Below are 21,006 nucleotides of genomic sequence, written 5' to 3' on the forward strand. Positions count from 1 at the left end.
GCGGAGGGGCGTGGCCGGCGGTGCAGCTTCAGCAGCAGCAGCAGCCTCCTCCTCCTCGGGGTGGGCGGGGCTGGCTGCTGACGTCACTCGCCTGGCCATGGGCTCGCGCCGGGTGCGGGCTTGGTGCCTGGCGCTCGTTCTGCAACCGGCGCCCGCAGCAACTCGGCCGGCCGCTTTTCGGGCTTGGCGCCGGTGGCTCAGCGCCCGTCCGGCCCGGGTTCCCAGGATGGAGTATCAGGTGAGCTTCGGCGTGGCTTATAGCAAAACGCCTCCGCCTCCCGCCGGGGGTTGCGTCAGCCGGCGCAGGTGCTGGAGCGCACGTGTGGAGGAGGATCGCGCGCAGAGCCTGCGCTTTCAGGGCTGGAAAGGGAGGGAGAAATGCACGCGTGCAAAAAAAAAAAAAATGCACGGGTGGGGTGTAAGAGCCTCCTCCTCCTCCCTGTTGCAAAGCGAGAGGCGACCTGGAGTAGCCCTGGCTCTTATCAATGAGTAACAAAATTGCAACGGGCAGCGTTTGTTTGTTATCCTATTATCCCTTTTTTTTGTTACTGTTTCTTTCGTTTCCTGCCTGGCAAAAGGGGGAATGGGTTCAGGGTTACTTTAGAGCCTACAACCTCCCTAGGGTTGGGAAGGGACCTCAGAGGTCCTATTCCTATTCCTATTCCATTCTAATTCATTCCATTCCATTCTATTTTCCATTCCATTCCATTTTTTCTATTCTATTCTGTTCTATTCTATTCTATTCTATTCTATTCTATTCTATTCTATTCTATTCTATTCTATTCTATTCTACTCTACTCTACTCTACTCTACTCTAGTTCTATTGTATTCTGTTCTATTCTATTCTACTCTATTCTATTCTATTCTATTCTACTCTACTCTACTCTACTCTAGTTCTATTCTATTCTGTTCTATTCTATTCTATTCTACTCTATTCTACTCTAGTTCTATTGTATTCTGTTCTATTCTATTCTGTTCTATTCTATTCTACTCTATTCTACTCTACTCTACTCTAGTTCTATTCTATTCTGTTCTATTCTATTCTATTCTACTCTATTCTACTCTAGTTCTATTGTATTCTGTTCTATTCTATTCTGTTCTATTCTATTCTACTCTATTCTACTCTACTCTAGTTCTATTCTATTCTGTTCTATTCTATTCTATTCTATTCTACTCTACTCTACTCTAGTTCTATTCTATTCTGTTCTATTCTATTCTATTCTACTCTATTCTACTCTAGTTCTATTGTATTCTGTTCTATTCTATTCTGTTCTATTCTATTCTACTCTATTCTACTCTACTCTACTCTAGTTCTATTCTATTCTGTTCTATTCTATTCTATTCTACTCTATTCTACTCTAGTTCTATTGTATTCTGTTCTATTCTATTCTGTTCTATTCTATTCTACTCTATTCTACTCTACTCTAGTTCTATTCTATTCTGTTCTATTCTATTCTATTCTATTCTACTCTACTCTACTCTAGTTCTATTCTATTCTGTTCTATTCTATTCTATTCTACTCTATTCTACTCTAGTTCTATTGTATTCTGTTCTATTCTATTCTGTTCTATTCTATTCTACTCTATTCTACTCTACTCTAGTTCTATTCTATTCTGTTCTATTCTATTCTATTCTACTCTACTCTACTCTAGTTCTATTGTATTCTGTTCTATTCTATTCTATTCTACTCTACTCTACTCTACTCTAGTTCTATTCTATTCTGTTCTATTCTATTCTATTCTACTCTACTCTATTCTACTCTACTCTACTCTACTCTAGTTCTATTCTATTCTGTTCTATTCTATTCTATTCTACTCTATTCTACTCTAGTTCTATTGTATTCTGTTCTATTCTATTCTGTTCTATTCTATTCTACTCTATTCTACTCTACTCTACTCTAGTTCTATTCTATTCTGTTCTATTCTATTCTATTCTACTCTATTCTACTCTAGTTCTATTGTATTCTGTTCTATTCTATTCTGTTCTATTCTATTCTACTCTATTCTACTCTACTCTAGTTCTATTCTATTCTGTTCTATTCTATTCTATTCTATTCTACTCTACTCTACTCTAGTTCTATTCTATTCTGTTCTATTCTATTCTATTCTACTCTATTCTACTCTAGTTCTATTGTATTCTGTTCTATTCTATTCTGTTCTATTCTATTCTACTCTATTCTACTCTACTCTAGTTCTATTCTATTCTGTTCTATTCTATTCTATTCTACTCTACTCTACTCTAGTTCTATTGTATTCTGTTCTATTCTATTCTATTCTACTCTACTCTACTCTACTCTAGTTCTATTCTATTCTGTTCTATTCTATTCTATTCTACTCTATTCTACTCTAGTTCTATTGTATTCTGTTCTATTCTGTTCTATTCTATTCTACTCTACTCTACTCTACTCTACTCTAGTTCTATTCTATTCTGTTCTATTCTATTCTATTCTACTCTATTCTACTCTACTCTAGTTCTATTCTATTCTGTTCTATTCTATTCTATTCTACTCTATTCTACTCTAGTTCTATTGTATTCTGTTCTATTCTATTCTGTTCTATTCTATTCTACTCTACTCTACTCTACTCTACTCTAGTTCTATTCTATTCTGTTCTATTCTATTCTATTCTACTCTACTCTACTCTACTCTAGTTCTATTCTATTCTGTTCTATTCTATTCTATTCTACTCTATTCTACTCTAGTTCTATTGTATTCTGTTCTATTCTATTCTGTTCTATTCTATTCTACTCTATTCTACTCTACTCTAGTTCTATTCTATTCTGTTCTATTCTATTCTATTCTACTCTACTCTACTCTACTCTAGTTCTATTCTATTCTGTTCTATTCTATTCTATTCTACTCTATTCTACTCTAGTTCTATTGTATTCTGTTCTATTCTATTCTGTTCTATTCTATTCTACTCTACTCTACTCTACTCTACTCTAGTTCTATTCTATTCTGTTCTATTCTATTCTATTCTACTCTACTCTACTCTAGTTCTATTGTATTCTGTTCTATTCTATTCTGTTCTATTCTATTCTACTCTATTCTACTCTACTCTACTCTAGTTCTATTCTATTCTGTTCTATTCTATTCTATTCTACTCTACTCTACTCTACTCTACTCTACTCTAGTTCTATTCTATTCTGTTCTATTCTATTCTATTCTACTCTATTCTACTCTAGTTCTATTGTATTCTGTTCTATTCTATTCTGTTCTATTCTATTCTACTCTATTCTACTCTACTCTACTCTAGTTCTATTCTATTCTGTTCTATTCTATTCTACTCTATTCTACTCTACTCTACTCTAGTTCTATTGTATTCTGTTCTATTCTATTCTATTCTATTCTACTCTACTCTACTCTAGTTCTATTGTATTCTGTTCTATTCTATTCTATTCTACTCTATTCTACTCTACTCTACTCTACTCTAGTTCTATTCTATTCTATTCTATTCTATTCTATTCTATTCTACTCTACTCTAGTTCTATTCTGTTCTGTTCTATTCTATTCTATTCTATTCTACTCTATTCTACTCTACTCTACTCTACTCTACTCTACTCTACTCTAGTTCTATTCTATTCTATTCTATTCTACTCTACTCTACTCTTGTTCTATTCTATTCTATTCTATTCTATTCTATTCTATTCTATTCTATTCTATTCTATTCTATTCTATTCTATTCTATTCTATTCTATTCTACTCTACTCTACTCTACTCTATTCTAGTTCTATTCTACTCTACTCTACTCTTGTTCTATTCTATTCTATTCTATTCTATTCTATTCTATTCTATTCTATTCTATTCTATTCTATTCCTATCCATTCCATTCCATTCCATTCCTTTCCTTTCCTTCCCCTCCCCTCCCCTTCTATTCTATTCTCTATTATTCTCTCTTCCCTTCCCTTCCCTTCCCTTCCCTTCCCTTCTATTCTCTATTATACTCTCCTCTCTTCTCTCTTCTCTATTATTCTCTCTTCCCTTCCCTTCCCTTCCCTTCTATTCTATTCTCTATTATTCTCTCCTCTCTTCTCTCTTCTCTATTATTCTCTCTTCCCTTCCCTTCCCTTCCCTTCCCTTCTATTCTATTCTCTATTATTCTCTACTCTCTCCTCTCTTCTCTATTATTCTCTCTTCCCTTCCCTTCCCTTCCCTTCCCTTCTATTCTATTCTCTATTATTCTCTCCTCTCTTCTCTCTTCTCTATTATTCTCTCTTCCCTTCCCTTCCCTTCTATTCTCTATTACACTCTTCTCTCTTCTTCTCTTCTCTCTTCTCTTCTCTTCTCCATTATTCTCTTTTCCCTTCCCTTCCCTTCTATTTCTATTTCTATTTCTATTTTCTCTCTTCTCTTCATTCTACTTTCTTTCCTGTCCTGTTCCCTATTCTATTCTATTCTATTCTATTCTCTATTATTCTTTATTCTCTATTCTCTTCTCTCTTTTCTATTCTTTTCTTTTCTTCTATTCTCGTCTCCTCTCCTCTTCTCTTCATGCTATCCCGATCAAATGGTTATCCAGTCTATTTTTTGAAGCCCTCCAGGGATGGTCTGTAGGGAGAAAACATTCCCAAGCTCTGAAAACTTTTCTTCTGGAGTCCCAAAAGTGCTTTTTTTCCAAGAGGCAACTGGACTTCCTTGTTTTTTTTCTTTGAAGACGTTTCGCTTCTCATCCAAAGAAGCTTCTTCAGCTCTGACCTAGCTAAACGTCTTTGGAGATTCTCAAGTCATCCAGGTCATGGCTGTGACTGTCCCAAAAGGTGCTTTTTCAGGAGGCAACTGGATTTTCTTGGAGTTTTTTTTTTTCCTTGTTCTTTCTTGGTTTTTGACCTCGATGACTGAGAATCTTGGCAGACGTTTAGCTACGCAATTTGGGATGGACGCCCTTGGAATGGTGTGGGAGTAGGAGTGGATTTCCAGAGAAAAAAATTGCAGATTACAGGAAGCAGGAGAATTATCTGAGGACAAAGATAAATCTCCAAGGGCTTGGAGTGCTAAAAGGCTGATGACCAGCTTGTCTGCAAGGAATATAAATCCTTCCCTTCCCTCACCATCCAGTCAGAGCTGAAGAAGCTTCTTGGACGAGAAGCGAAACGTCTTCAAGGAGAAACAAAGGACACAGGTCAACCTCCAAGTGGCCTCAACGACTCTCTAAAAGGATGCAAAGGACCAAGTGTCTGCAAGGAGTATAAATCCTTCCCCACCATCCAGTCAGAGCTGAAGAAGCTTCTTGGATGAGAAGGGAAATGTCTTCAAAAGAAAAACAAAAACCGTGAAAATCCAGTTGCCTTCTGAAAAGAGCCTTGGTAGGACAGTGGTCTAAGGCACCCTGTTATTAAGCTGGATATTAAGACCAGCTGCCTGCAATTACTGCAGGTTCGAATCTCGCCAAGGCTCAAGGTTGACTCAGCCTTCCATCCTTTCTAAGGTAGGTGAAATGAGGACCCAGTTTGTGGGGGCAATAAGCTGACTTTGTATAAATATACAAAAGTATGAAGGCTATTGCTTAACGCATTATAAACCGCCCTGAGTCTCCGGAGAAGGGCGGCATATAAATCAAATTTTTAAAAAAAAGAAAAGAAAGAGAAAGAAAGAGAAGGAAGGAAGGAAGGAAGGAAGGAAGGAAGGAAGGAAGGAAGGAAGGAAAGAAAGAGAAAGAAAGAAAGAAAGAAAGAAAGAAAGAAAGAAAGAAAGAAAGAAAGAAAGAAAAGCTGACTTTGTATAAAATATACAAAAAGGATGAAGGCTATTGCTGAGCACATTGTAAGCCGCCCTGAGTCTCCGGAGAAGGGCGGCATATAAATCAAATTTTTAAAAAAAAGAAAAGAGAAAGAAAGAGAAGGAAGGAAGGAAGGAAGGAAGGAAAGAAAGAGAAAGAAAGAGAAAGAAAGAAAGAAAGAAGAAAGAAGAAAGAAAGAAAGAGAAAGAAAGAAAGAAAAGCTGACTTTGTATAAAATATACAAAAGGATGAAGGCTATTGCTGAGCACATTGTAAGCCGCCCTGAGTCTCCGGAGAAGGGTGGCATATAAATCAAATTTTTAAAAAAAAGAAAAGAAAGAGAAAGAAAGAGAAAGAAGGAAAGAAGGAAGGAAGGAAGGAAGGAAGGAAAGAAAAAAGAAAGAAAGAAAGAAAAAGAAAGAAAAAAGAAAGAAAGAAAGAAAGAAAGAAAGAAAAGCTGACTTTGTATAAATATACAAAAAGATGAAGGCTATTGCTGAGCACATTGTAAGCCGCCCTGAGTCTCCGGAGAAGGGCGGCATATAAATCAAATTTTTTTTAAAAAATAAAAAATAAAAGCAGCTTTGGGACCTCCATTGATGGAGGTGGTATTCAGCCGGTTCGGAGTCGTTCACCGGAACCGGTAGCGGAAATCGTGGCTCTATGCCATCCTATATAGGCATGTCACTGCCCACAACTCCAGGAGACGAGGTATTCTGACCACACTGGCGCACGAGACATTTTTATAAGCGAAGGAGAATAGGAGAAAGAAATCCTGCTGATGGGGTTACCCGGTCTGGTTGCGAAAGGTTCAGAAACTAAATTGAAACGCGCTTGGAGAGCAAACCGCTAAAACCCCGAGCTTGCAAGTATTTTCTATGGTTTCAAGCTGTTCCGTTGTTTAATTGTTTTAACGTTGGTCCTTCGCTCTTTAGCTGCAATCAATACAGGCTTGCAAGGGGAGGCTGGGTGAGACCAGAGATTTTGGGGGGTGGGGGTTCATGTATACTGAGAGCGTATTCATCAAGGCAAATTCCTTGTGTTTCCAATCACACTTGGCCAGTAAAGAATTCTGTTCTGTTCTGTCCTGTCCTGTCCTGTCCTATTCTCTATTCCCTTCCCTTCCCTTCCCTTATTCTATTCTATTCTATTCTATTCTATTCTATTCTATTCTATTCTATTCTATTCTATTCTATTCTATTCCCTTCCCTTCCCTTCCCTTCCCTTCCCTTCCCTTCTCTTCCCTATTCTATTCTATTCTATTCTCTATTATTCTTTATTCCCTTCTCTTCCCTTCCCTTCCCTTCCCTTCCCCTATTCTATTCTATTCTATTCTATTCTATTCTATTCTATTCTATTCTATTCCATTCCATTCCATTCCATTCCATTCCCTTCCCTTCCCTATTCTATTCTATTCTCTATTATTCTCTATTCCCTTCCCTTCCCTTCCCTTCCCTTCCCCTATTCTATTCTATTCTATTCTATTCTATTCTATTCTATTCTATTCCCTTCCCTTCTCTTCCCTATTCTATTCTATTCTCTATTATTCTCTATTCTCTTCCCTTCCCTTCCCTTCCCTTCCCCTATTCTATTCTATTCTATTCTATTCTATTCTATTCTCTATTATTCTCTATTCCCTTCCCTTCCCTTCCCTTCCCTTCCCCTATTCTATTCTATTCTATTCTCTATTATTCTTTATTCCCTTCTCTTCCCTTCCCTTCCCTTCCCTTCCCCTATTCTATTCTATTCTATTCTATTCTATTCTATTCTATTCTATTCTATTCCATTCCATTCCATTCCATTCCATTCCCTTCCCTTCCCTATTCTATTCTATTCTCTATTATTCTCTATTCCCTTCCCTTCCCTTCCCTTCCCTTCCCCTATTCTATTCTATTCTATTCTATTCTATTCTATTCTATTCTATTCCCTTCCCTTCCCTTCTCTTCCCTATTCTATTCTATTCTCTATTATTCTCTATTCTCTTCCCTTCCCTTCCCTATTCTATTCTATTCTATTCTATTCTATTCTATTCTATTCTATTCTATTCTATTCTCTATTATTCTTTATTCCCTTCTCTTCCCTTCCCTTCCCTTCCCTTCCCCTATTCTATTCTATTCTATTCTATTCTATTCTATTCTATTCTATTCTATTCTATTCTATTCTATTCTATTCTATTCCCTTCCCTTCTCTTCCCTATTCTATTCTATTCTCTATTATTCTCTATTCTCTTCCCTTCCCTTCCCTTCTCTATTCTATTCTATTCTATTCTATTCTATTCTATTCTATTCTATTCTATTCTCTATTATTCTCTATTCTCTTCCCTTCCCTTCCCTTCCCTTCCCTTCCCTTCCCTTCCCTTCCCTTCCCTTCCCCTATTCTATTCTATTCTATTCTCTCTGGATGTTCCCTCTAAAGACAGCTCTTCCCATCCTTTCAACGACTGATGGTTTTCCATCTCTGAGGGCTACCCTGAACAGGATTTGGGGTTTTCTTTTCCAGACCTTGAATTTGAATTCTCTTACACCCCAAATAAAAGGGACACGGTGGCTCAGTGGCTAAGACGTTGAGTTTGTCGATTGAAAGGTCAGCAGTTCAACAGTTCGAATCCCTAGTGCCGCGTAGCGGGGTGAGCTCCCGTGACTTGTCCCAGCTTCTGCCAACCTAGCAGCTCGAAAGCAGGTAAAAAATGCAAGTAGAAAAATCGGGACCACCGTTGGTGGGAAGGGAACAGCGTTCCGTGCACCTTTGGCATTGAGTCATGCCGGCCACATGACCACGGAGACGTCTTCGGACAGCGCTGACTCTTCGGCTTTGAAACGGAGATGAGCACCGCCCCCTAGAGTCGGGAACGACTAGCACATATGCGCGAGGGGAACCTTTACCTTTTCCTTACACCCAATTTTTACCAAGGGCATACTAGTCTGGTTTAACAGCAGGTATTTGCAAATATTTTTAAAGATTTTTTCCCTTGGAATGCAGCCACAATGGCTTTAAAATCCAGGACAGGTAGTCCTCAACTTACGACCCCAAATTGAGCCCCAGATTTCTGTTGTTGAGTGAGACATTTGTTAAGCGAGTTTGGCCCCGTTTTTAATGACCTTGTCACTGTTATTAAGTCCCGTCTGGACTACTGTAATGCTCTCTACATGGGGCTCCCCTTGAAGAGCACTCGGAGGCTCCAACTGGTCCAGAATGCGGCCGCGCGGGTGATTATGGGAGCGACATGGCGCACCCATGTAACACCTCTCCTGCGCGAGCTGCACTGGCTCCCGGTGGTCTTCCGGGTGCGATTCAAGGCGCTCCATGGCTTAGGACCTGGGTACTTACAAGATTGCCTTCTGCTACCGATAGCCTCCCACCGGCCAATACGCTCCCACAGAGAGGGACTCCTCAGGGTGCTGTCGGTCAAACAACGTCGACTGGTGACCCCCAGGGGGAGGGCCTTCTCTGTGGGGGCCCCTGCCCTCTGGAATGAATTGCCCCCGGAGATTCGTATGATCCCTGACCTACGTACCTTTCGCCATGCCCTTAAGACTTTACTTAAGGGACTCCTTAAACACGGTCACTCATGCCCTCGTCACTTCCCGCCTGGACTACTGTAACGTGCTCTACATGGGGCTCCCCTTGAAGAGCACCTGGAGGCTCCAACTGGGGCAGTGTGTGGCTGCGCAGGTGGTTATGGGAGCGACGTGGCATTCCTCTCCTGCGCGAGCTGCACTGGCTTCCTGTGGTCTTCCGTGTGCGCTTCAAGGTTTTGGTGACCACCTTTAGAGCGCTCCATGGCTTAGGGCCTGGTTATTTACGGGACCGCCTCCTACCGCAAACGGCCTCCCACTGGCCGGTACGCTCTCACAGAGAGGGACTCCTCCGGGTGCCGTCGGCCAAACAATGTCGGCTGGCGGCCCCCAGGGGGAGAGCCTTCTCTGTGGGGGCACCTACTATCTTGAATGAGCTCCCCCCAGAGATACGGAGGATCCCGGATCAACGCACCTTCCGCCGCGCTCTCAAGACCTTTTTATTTCACCAGGCTGGCCTGGCCTAACCTCTCCCATTCTCTTTTTAATGTAAATTTTAATGTAAATTTTAATTTGTTCTTAACCTGGGGTTTTAAATTTGTCTTGGGCTAAATTGATTTAATTCGATTTTACTTCTGCTCTCAAATTTTTGTATTCTATGTGTTTTATCTTGTGCCTGTTCACCGCCCTGAGTCCTTCGGGAGTAGGGCAGTATATAAATCAAATAAAATGAAAATACTGTTTCAACAGGCTGGGCTGGCTTAAGAACGGATTTTAAATGGGTGTTTTAGTTTTTAATAGGGCCAAATCATTTAATATGTTTTAAACTTTTAAAAATTTTTTATAGATATACATGTTTTAGTATGGCTGTGCACCGCCCTGAGTCCCTCGGGAGAAGGGCGGTATGAAAATTTAATAAATGAAATGAAATAAAGTGAATCACTGCAAAAATAATCCGGTTGCTAAGTGACTTTGGGCCAGTCACCAGGAGACTGGGAATTCTAGTCTGGCCTTAGACATGACAGCCAGCTGGGTGACTTTGAGCCAGTCCCCCCCCCCCTCTCTCTTTCAAAACCCACCTCACAGTGTTGTTGTAGGAGGAGAAGGATGTGCTGTTTACGCCTGCATAAATAACAAAGGCAAGATGCAAATAAATAAATTAAAATTAAAACAGCCTATCAGTGCAGGCCCTATATTCCAAGACATTGCTTGCAAACAGCTCTTATTTATTTTAATTTAGTTGATCAAATTTAGAAACCGCACATTCCCGGAAGCTCTTAAAATTCCCGCCTGTCGAAATAAGTAGGCATTTCTTTCTCTCCCCAACCTGAAAAGTTGTCCTTGGCTTACCCCACCTCCTCTTGTCTTCCTCCAAAATGTTGACATCTCTTTAATCTTCCATCTCTTTCATCTTGCATCATCGGTGCATTCCCCTTCCTGGCTCTTCCCAGATGCCCTTTGGGAGAAAATTTAATTAAGTTCTCCCACGCGTCTTCTTCTTCCTCTGCTTCGTTCCCTTCCTTTTGCAGATTGAGCAACATTTGAGCGTGAAATGACTGGTCGGCTCATTTTCCCGCCTCCACCTGTCCAACCCACTTATGCCCCTTTTCCAGGAAACACGACCCAATCACGTGTGAAATATGTACAGCCTCCTTCCCAACCCCCGGGCCACACATGTCAGCGTGTGTGCAAGAGATCTGGCTGATTTCTGATTTTTAATTATTATTTTTTTTTGCAAAGAATCCTTCCCCTTCAGGGCTCGTGGTGTTATTTTGAATTTTTTATTTTTATTTTTTAAAAGTAGACAAGCAGGAAAATGGAGGTGAGAACGCTTTTTTATTTACATCGAGTGAGTTGTGCAATTTTGTGAATGGCTTTTTTTCCCCTGCAGGAAAAAAATCGCTCGGCTCTTGAAACTTGCATCAGTTGTCTTAACTCCGCATTTTGAAAATATTTGGTGGTGGGTTTTTTTTTTTCCAGTAAGAAAACAGAAAGGCATTTTCCTCCCCCCACCCTTCCTTTTCCTAAAGTTTGCATGCTTTCAATCCCTTCCTCGGCTTTGCAGCTTAAAGGATGTGTATTGTTTACAATCCGTAGTTGCCTTGCATATCTGGGGTTTTTTTTTTTTTAAAGCGAGGGTCTCTCTGAGCAGCAATTGTGCAGCCCTGGATCCAAAATGTTAAAATTAAATAAATGCCATCACTCTTCTAAACAAATAATTCCCTCAACACTGTCAAAACTATTTACTAAATCTGCACTACTATTAATCTTCTCATCGTTCCCACCACCCATCTCCTTCCACTTATGACTGTATGACTGTAATTTTGTTGCTTGTATCCTAATGATTTATATTGATATTGTTTCCTGATTGTTAATTTGCACCTTATGACTATCATTAAGTGTTGTGCCTTATGATTCTTGATGAATGTATCTTTTATTTTATGTATATTGAGAGCATATGCACCAAAGACAAATTCCTTGTGTGTCCAAACACACTTGGCCAATAAAAAATTGAATTCTATTCTAAATATTCATCTTTAGCAGGAAAGAACCGGGAAATACGTGCACGGACGCAGCCCAGCAGAATACAGTATTGCTACCACTTGGCGCCAAAAATACACAGCGTAGTAACCCATGTGCATTTTGAATGGAAGTGCTTCCTTTTTTTTACAAACGGAACATGCTCACTCATGCCCCCCCCGACTTATTTTTAGCTCAAGCCCCCCCCTCAAGTCCTGTCTGCAAGGGCCAGCTCGCTGGAGTATAAATTACTATAAATTTGCATTTATCTTTCTCTGCGTTTGCGTTCCGCCAGCCTAGAGACATTTGCAAAAAAATGTTTTGTCAAAGCGGGATCCGGTTATTGTCTTCCTCTGTGTTTGGGGAGAGATCGTGCTTGTGATTTCGAGATGCAAAGCATCCATTTCATACTTCTTTGAGTACAGGTAGTCCTCGACTTAACGACAGTTCGTGTTAGTGACCGCTCGAAGTTACGACGGCACTGAAAATAGGGACTTAGGACCGTTTTTCCACACTCGTGACTGTTCCCACGGTCACGTGATCAAAAAATTCAGATGCTTGACTCGTCTGACTTGTATTTACGACGGTTGCAGCGTCTCGGAGTTACGTGATTCACTTTTGCGACCTGACAAGCAAAATTAAGCAGGGGGGGGGGAAGCCAGATTCACTTAACAGCCGTGTGACTAATTTCACAGCTACAATGATTCACTTAACAACAAGTTGTAAAATGGGGCAAATCTCGCTTAACCAATGTCTCACTTAACAATGGAAATTTGGGGCTCAGTTGGGATCGTAAGTCGAGGACTACCTGCACGGGTTTTAGAGCCATCATGGCTGCATTCCAAGGGGAAATATCTTTAAATGGAATGAACTGCCCCCGGAAATGCGTAAGATCTCCGACCTCAGGGTATTTCGCTGTGCCCTTAAGACCCCGCTGTTCCGCCAGGCCGGGCTATCAATGTAATGATTTTAAATTGGATGTTTTAAATTTTGGGGGGTTTTAATATTGAGCCGAAATTATTTAATAATTTTAAATTATTTTAATTGTTGTTTGTCTTTGTGCTTTTAATAGGCTGTACACCGCCCTGAGTCCTTCGGGAGAAGGGCGTTATAGAAATAAAATTATTATTATTATTATTATTATTATTATTATTATTATTATTATTATTATTATTATTATTAAAACATTTGCAAATAGCTGCTCTGAAACCAAACTAGATCTCACTTTTTTTTTTTTAATATGCCGCCCTTCTCCGGAGACTCAAGGCGGCTTACAATGCGTTAAGCAATAGCCTTCATCCTTTTGTATATTTATACAAAGTCAGCTTATTGCCCCCACAATCTGGGTCCTCATTTTACCCACCTTAGAAAGGATGGAAGGCTGAGTCAACCTTGAGCCTGGTGAGAATTGAACTTGCAGTAATTGCAGGCAGCTGGATGTGAAATGCTGCCTTAGTAAGAGGCATTAGCCTCCTATGCCACTCAGGCTCAGTTAGCATCTCGTTTAGCAACATAAATTTTGGGCTCAGCCGTTGTAAGTTGAGGACTAAAAGGTAAAGGTTCCCCTTGCACATATGTGCTAGTCGTTCCTGACTCTAGGGGGCGGTGCTCATTTCCGTTTCAAAGCTGAAGAGCCAGCGCTGTCCAAAGACATCTCCGTGGTCATGTGGCCGCCATGACTCAACGCCAAAGGCGCACGGAACGCTGTTCCCTTCCCACCAAAGGGGGTCCCTATTTTTCTACTTGCATTTTTTTTTTACGTGCTTTCGAACTGCTAGGTTGGCAGAAACTGGAACAAGTAACGGGAGCTCACCCCCTTACGCAGCACTAGGGATTCGAACTGCTGAACTGTCAACCTTTCGATCGACAAGCTCAGTGTCTCAGCCACTGAGCCACCGTGTGTTCTATTTGTCCGAGTGTGATAGGCATACAAGGAATTTGTCTCCTGTGTCTAAGCTGTCAGTCTACACACAAAGCAACAGAGCAATAATAATCATAATAATATCAAAGTAATAATAATAAAGTCCATGAGGAAGGCAAATTTGCTTAACAATGTTAAGTTACTAATGTTACTAATTTAACAATTGCGGCGATTCGCTTAACAACAAGAGCCTTGGTAGTACAGGGGTTTAAGGCACCCTGTTATTAAGCTGGTTATTAAGACCAGCTGCCTGCAATTACTGCAGGGTTCGAATCTCGCCAAGGCTCAAGGTTGACTCAGCCTTCCATCCTTTCTAAGGTAGGTAAAATGAGGACCCAGTTTGTGGGGGCAATAAGCTGACTTTGTATAAATATACAAAAGGATGAAGGCTATTGCTTAGCGCATTGTAAGCCGCCCTGAGTCTTCCGAGAAGGGCGGCATATAAATCAAATTAAAAAAAAAAAAAAACATTAGCAGGAACGATCATATAACGGGACAAAATTCCCATTAACCAATTTTTCGCTTAGCCACAGAAATTGGAGGGTCGATTGCCTTCGTCAACTTGAGGACTAGAACCTTTGAAAGCCAAACCGCTCCCCAACGCCTTGCCTTTCCCTGTTTGCCTGGCACCCGGTGAAAATCAATACCAATCCTGTTTGCGCTTGCAAAAATTACAACATGGTAAAGCACGAAGGGAGCACGGATTAGTACTCGATACAGATCCGAACAGGCAGATCTGGTTCCAGGAAAACGTGGGAGGTAGTAGTAGCCCTTCCATCTGGATTGCGGTCTCGGCTGTGCCAAGCGGGCTGCGTTGTTGGCTTTTTTTCGAAAAGACTAGTTTTGCACACATTGTGTGACGCGCCGGTCGATCGACTCCATCCGTTTGTACACATTCAGTGCACAGATGATGGTGCAAAAGACATTGTGCGCGTGGAAGCATTAGAAGATTTTCAAGGCATGGCATACACAGTGTCCCTGCGTGAACCAGCTCGTGCTTTCAAAAACCTGCCAATTTTACACCTTGGTCAATATTTTCCTGTCCCTTTGTTAGATTCTGGATTTTGTTTGTTTCCAAAGCATAAACTTTCTTCGTACCGACAAAGTCCCTAGAAATGTTTTTCGGTCCCTCTGTTAGGAGCGTGGAGAAAGGAATCTGGTGTTACTGTTGTGGTCCGCCAGCAGCCTGCGGAGCTGGCAGCGGAGTCGGACAAGTGAGGAGGCTGGGGAGGACCATGGATCAGTCCTGGAGTCTAGGGAGGGCTCTGCGTCGGAGGCAGAGATGGGGCCAGGGCCACCAGGGAGCGATGTGCGGACTCTGGAGCTTCCAGAGTCGGACAGCAGAGAGGCAGAGGAACAGGAGGAGCCTGTTCCTACTGAACGCATGCGCAGAGCTGCCAGAAGGCAAGAGCAGCTAAAGTAAAAAGGACGACTCGGGGGTAAGGCCAGGAGATGATTGTCCCCTCCGAGAAGGCTTAAAAGAGCAGCAACGGCTCTTGGGCTCTTTGTAGGAAAGCAACGTTGCTACATTTGTTTCTTGTCGGCGTCTCTTGCTTCTGAACTTCATGGGGCTTTGCCAAGAAAGGGTGCCAAAGAAGACGAAGGTTGGTGATAAGGCTGAAGGACTGTTTATGAAGGATTTGTTTTGGTCTTAATTTGGACTAAACTGAGAATGAAGTAATTCTCAGCTGTTTTAATAAAATATGTTGGTTTAGGACGAATTGTGTCTGGTAATAACTACTTGGGCCTAGGTCACAACAGTTAACCTGGAAACATTGCACCTTGATGGCTTGTGCAAAGGATATATTTTCACGATTCAGTCTCCAGGGTGGATTTGATTTAAATCGAGTTGATTTAAATCATGATTTAAATCACTAGTAAAAAGGCTTGATTTAAATCAACTCGATTTAAATCATAATTTTTAAAGAGCAACTGTCATCTCTGCTACTCCTTTGACCCACTGTTGACTCACCGATAGTCCCAGTGTTGCAGGATATACAGCCTCGTGCTACATAACTAAGCTCCGTTTCATGCTGAATAAACTAAATTATTTATGTATCTTAAATAGAAAACTATCTTACGATAGATTTTTACCCCAAAAGTGTTTTATTAAAATAAATTCGATAAAAATAAAAAAAATCCGATTTAAATAAAAAAAATCTGATTTTTTTCATTTTTTTTAAAAAAAAATCATTGATTTTTATCCACCCTGTCAGTCTCTGATCCGTGCAGTTTTTTGGGGAGATGTGCAATCAAGAAGGATTATATCGTGTTTCCCCGAAAATAAGACTGGGTCCTATTTTCTTTTGGGTCCCAAAATAGGCACTAAGGGTTATTTTCAGGGAATATCTTATTTTTTTCTCCCCCGTGTACAGGAGGCCCAGTTCTTCTGCTTGCTCGTGGTGGAGCAGGAGGCTGGCTGTGCAGACTATCAAACAGGGCTTATTTTGGGGGTACGGCTTATGTTAGGCACATACATGCTAGGGCTTATTTTCAGGGGAACGGTGGAAATAATTTCAGAAAACCGGTTGCTTTGCGCTGAGCCACCTTGTCCGAGGAGAAGGTAGGAGGAATTTTGAGTCTACACTGCATAATACAGGAACTTTGGACTCGAGTCACGTTATTGAGATTTTATTGTTTTATTTCAAGGTTCTCCTTTCTTGGCTTTCCGCATAGTAGAGGGTGCAGGTGAGGATGTAACACTTCCTCGGCTTGATATCTCCTTGGGAGAAGTCCAGCCTCTTGGCCTGCACGACTCTTAAGCTCTTTTCTGCTGTGAGATGCGAGCGCTCCACGAAAGTGCGGTGATATAAACAGATTGTGTTTTATTCCTGAGGTTTTAGCTCCCGTCTTTCAGTCTGGAAATTCTCATTTTAGCTCTGTGTGGTAGAGTACTTTGAGGAAACCTCTCCTTCGTCTATTCCTCCTTCTCTCCCTCCCTTCCTTCCTTCCTTCCTCTCATCTTTCCCCTCCTCCCTCCCGCCTTCTATCCATCCATCCATCCATCCATCCATCCATCCATCCATCTATCCATCTCTTTCCCCTTCCTTCCTTCCTCTTATCTCTTCTCCATCCATCCATCAATCTTTTTTCCTTCCTTCCTTCCTCTCATCTTCCCCTCCTCCCTCCCTCCTATCCATTTCTTTCTCCTTCCTTCCTTCCTTCCTTCCTTCCTTCCTTCCATCTTTCACTTCCTCCCTCCCACTTCTATCTATCCATCTATCTATCCATCTCTTTCCCCTTCCTTCCTTCCTTCCTTCCTCTTATCTCCATCCATCCATCAATCTTTTTTCCTTCCTTCCTTCCTCTAATTTTTCCCCTCCTCCCTCCCTCCTTCTATTCATCTCTTTCTCCTTCCTTCCTTCCTTCCTCTTATCTCTTCTCCATCCATCCATCAATCTTTTTTCCTTTCTTCCTTCCTCTCACCTTTCCCCTCCTCCCTCCCTCCTTCTATCCATCTTTCTCCTTCCTTCCTTCCTTCCTTCCTTCTTTCCTTCCTCTCATTTCCCTTCCTCCCTCCCTCCTTCTATCCATCCATCTATCTATCCATCTCTTTCCCCTTCCTTCCTTCCTTCGTCAGTGCAGTAAAAGTACACAAGATTAAGAAAAAAAAAATAGTACATGGTAAATCAGAGAAAAGAAAAAAACCAGACTTGTAACTTCCACCCTTCCTCCCATCAATTAATTCCCATCTTAATTCTTTCTCCTTCCTCTTCCACCCTTTCTAATCCCCGCAGCACTCCTTCCCTCTTTTTTCGTCTTTCCACAAAACGCCCAAATGAAGTTTCTCGCTTTTCACACGCGCCTTCATCCTTTTCCTCCTGGCCCAACTTGGTCAGCATCGCTATTTCCACCAAGCCCTATCCCTTTTGCAACCCAATCTTCTCCTCTCGGTGTTTGGTGATTCTCCCATCTTGGTCCGTTGCCCCCTCAATTCCCACCGGCAAATATGGCTTCTCCGTCTTTCCCTTTTTTTAGCTCGACGTCCATCAAACCCAATCCGAACAAATTTCAAGGTTCATTCCCATGCGAACCTTGGTGCCTTTTACCTTAGATGTTTGTCAAAGGTTGTGTTTGCTCAGAGAGGGAAGGAAAGCTGGCCCTATCTCACCCTCTTACAACATTCATAGAGACAGGACGACGGACGGACTCTGGATAGTAAATGTCTAGCAGAGCTGGATCGCGGATGTCCTGCATTCTAGCCATGGAGGCCCCCAAAATTTGCAAGGAAGGATCTTGCAATAAACGGGATTTTTCTCCCGCTTCTGAAAAGACCGTCGTGTGCAAAACAAAATCGGAATCCCAGGCCAATTTCTTCTTATTTCAGGTGTCCTTTTTATGGGGATGGAGGGATGGTGGCGATCAGGGAAACTTCGAGAGATTCTTAAGAGGAGTTTGGGAGTTTGGGCCATTTCCTTTCTCTAACGGAAGGACCCCCCCCCCCAAAAAAACCTCACATCCCGCCTGCTTGCAATTCCAGGATGCCATTCGGACTTTGAATACTCTCCAGACCAACGCCAGCTACCTGGAACAGGTGAAGCGAGAACGGGGAGACCCCCAGCTGCAATTGCAAGCGATGGCTGGGTTCTTGGAACGGACCGGCTTGAAGGTAAAATTAGTTTTTTTTTTAATTTGGGGCAGGGGCAGTGGTGAAACTCAATTTTTTTTACTACTGGTTCTGTGGGCATGGCATGGGAAGGATACTGCAAAATCTCCATTCCCACCCCATTCTAGGGGAAGGATACTGCAAAATCCCCATTCCCTCCCCACTCCTGGGGGAAGGATATTGCAAAATCTCCATTCTCTCCCCACTCCAGGGGAAGGATATTGCAAAATCTCCATTTCCTCCCCACTCCTGGGAAAGGATACTGCAAAATCCCCATTCTCTCTCCACTCCTGGGGGAAGGATACTGCAAAATCCCCATTCCCTCTCCACTCCTGGGGGAAGGATACTGCAAAATCCCCATTCTCTCCCCACTCCTGGGGGAAGGATATTGCAAAATCTCCATTCCCACCCCACTCCAGGGGAAGGATATTGCAAAATCTCCATTTCCTCCCCACTCCTGGGAAAGGATACTGCAAAATCCCCATTCTCTCCCCACTCCTGGGGGAAGGATATTGCAAAATCTCCATTCTCTCCCCACTCCTGGGGGAAGGATATTGCAAAATTTCCATTTCCTCCCCACTCCTGGGAAAGGATACTGCAAAATCCCCATTCTCTCCCCACTCCTGGGGGAAGGATACTGCAAAATCCCCATTCCCTCTCCACTCCTGGGGGAAGGATACTGCAAAATCCCCATTCTCTCCCCACTCCTGGGGGAAGGATATTGCAAAATCTCCATTCCCACCCCACTCCAGGGGAAGGATATTGCAAAATCTCCATTTCCTCCCCACTCCTGGGAAAGGATACTGCAAAATCCCCATTCTCTCCCCACTCCTGGGGGAAGGATATTGCAAAATCTCCATTCACACCCCACTCCAGGGGAAGGATACTGCAAAATCCCCATTCCCTCCCCACTCTTGGAGGAAGGATATTGCAAAATCTCCATTCACACCCCACTCCTGGAGGAAGGATATTGCAAAATCTCCATTCCCACCCCACTTTGGGGCCAGCCAGAGGTGGTATTTGCCGGTTCTCTGAACTGCTCAAAATTTCTGCTACCAGTTCGCCAGAAGCTGCTGGATTTCACCCCTGGCAGTAGCTTCCCTCATTCCATGCAATGGGGAAGTGAGGAATTCCATTTTTGAGGTTCTTATGCTTTTTTTGGGGGGGGGGGGAAACAGTGAGCGGAGGCAGGATGGGATCTACCCTTCCTGGATTTCTGGTATGGGGTAACGATGCCAAAAGCAAAAGCTAAACAGGGTTTTGTCCGGCAGGTTGAAGACCTGGATCAACTCAACATCATTCATGTTACTGGGACAAAGGGCAAGGTAAGGGGGGGGGACGCAGGAGGGTTGAAGAGTTTTGAAATTTTATCAAGTGATGAGTAACAGCAAATATGACGTCTGTGATAATCCCGTACGGGATTGTGGACTACTGTGTTTCAAATAAAAAAAACAAGGGAAGGAGATAGAAAAGGAAGGGAAGGGAAAGGAAAGGAAAGAAGGAAGAAAAGAGGAAGGGAAGGGAAGGGAAGGGAAGGGAAGGAAAGGAAAGGAAAGGAAAGGAAAGGGAAGGGAAGGGAAGGGAAGGGAAGGGAAGGGAAGGGAAGGAAAGAGAAGGGAAGGGAAGGGAAGGGAAGGGAAGGGAAGGAGAAGGAAAAGGAAGAGAAGAAGAGGGGGAAGGAAGGAAGAAAAAAGGAGAACAGAAAGAAAGGGAAGGAAAGAAGATAGGAGAAGGGAAAAGAAGGGAATGAGAGGGAAAAAGGGAAGGAAGAAAGGTAGGGAAGGAAGGAAGGAGAAGGAAAAGGAAGAGAAGAAGGAGAGGGGAAAGGAAGGAAGGAGAGCGGAACGGAAAGAGAGGAGAGGGAGGAAGGAAAGGAAGGAAGTTAGGTAGAAGAGAAAAGGGAATAAGGAGAGGGAAAAAGGGAAGGAAGAAAGGGATGGAGGGAAGGAAGAAAGGAGAAGGAAAAGGAAGAGAAGAAGGAGAGGGGAAAGGAAGGAAGGAAAGAGAACGGAACAGAAAGAGAGGAGAGGGAGGAAGGGAAGGAAGGTAGGTAGGTAGGAGAAGAGAGAAGGGAATAAGGAGAGGGGAAAAGGGAAAGAAAAAAGGGAGGGAGGGAGGGAAGGAAGGAAGGAGAAGGAAAAGGAAGAGAAGGAGAGGGGAAAGAAAGGAAGAAAAAGGAAGGAAGGAGAACGGAACAGAAGGAGAGGAGAGGGAGGAAGGAAAGGAAGGAAGGTAGGTAGAAGAGAAAAGAAGGGAATGAGAGGGAAAAAGGGAAGGAAGAAAGGGATGGAGGGAAGGAAGAAAGGAGAAGGAAAAGGAAGAGAAGAAGAAGAGGGGAAAGGAAGGAAGAAAAAGGAAGGAAGGGGAACGGAACAGAAAGATAGGAGAGGGAAAAAGGGAAGGAGGAGAGGGAAGGAAGGACAATTCAGTCCTTACAGTTTATTAAATCTGGAACACAGGGAACACAGGAATTGCTCCTGTTATCCGTTTTTAGCATCAGAAGACATTTTCAAACCTGATCGAGAATAATTCTCGAATCCATTCCTTGACACCAAAGTTTGCACATCTTTCTGTCCAAGTAAAATATCTGGAAGGGACAACATCTGGCAGGGAACCCTAGAGAAGATGATTGGGGAAAGACCACAAAACTATTTTTTAAAATTAATTCAGGGTATGAAGCAAAGGGGTCAGCAACCTACGGCCCTTATGGGCTCTTCCAGCCCCATGGCC

At 42.4% G+C, this 21,006-nt stretch overlaps 1 protein-coding gene across 3 annotated transcripts in view; it reads left to right on the plus strand.

The window, feature by feature from the left end:
• The first annotated feature begins 8 nt into the window (after positions 1-8).
• FPGS (folylpolyglutamate synthase) overlaps positions 9-21,006 on the plus strand; it is a 43,478-nt gene continuing 22,480 nt past the window's right edge. The window contains exons 1-3 of one of the 3 annotated variants that reach the window (XM_060687025.2): positions 9-238; positions 18,151-18,279; positions 19,548-19,601. In XM_060687025.2, coding sequence (XP_060543008.2) covers positions 98-238; positions 18,151-18,279; positions 19,548-19,601 — 324 coding nt within the window. In that variant the 5' untranslated portion in view covers positions 9-97. Of the gene's footprint in view, positions 239-10,871; positions 11,052-17,753; positions 17,998-18,150; positions 18,280-19,547; positions 19,602-21,006 lie in introns of those variants that run through there. The other 2 variants (XM_060687034.2, XM_060687019.2) reach the window with 2 other exon arrangements.

Source organism: Pantherophis guttatus, chromosome 16, assembly GCF_059756535.1.
Source record: "Pantherophis guttatus breed Tessera chromosome 16, ASM5975653v1, whole genome shotgun sequence".
In the NCBI taxonomy this organism is placed as follows: Eukaryota; Metazoa; Chordata; class Lepidosauria; order Squamata; family Colubridae; genus Pantherophis; species Pantherophis guttatus.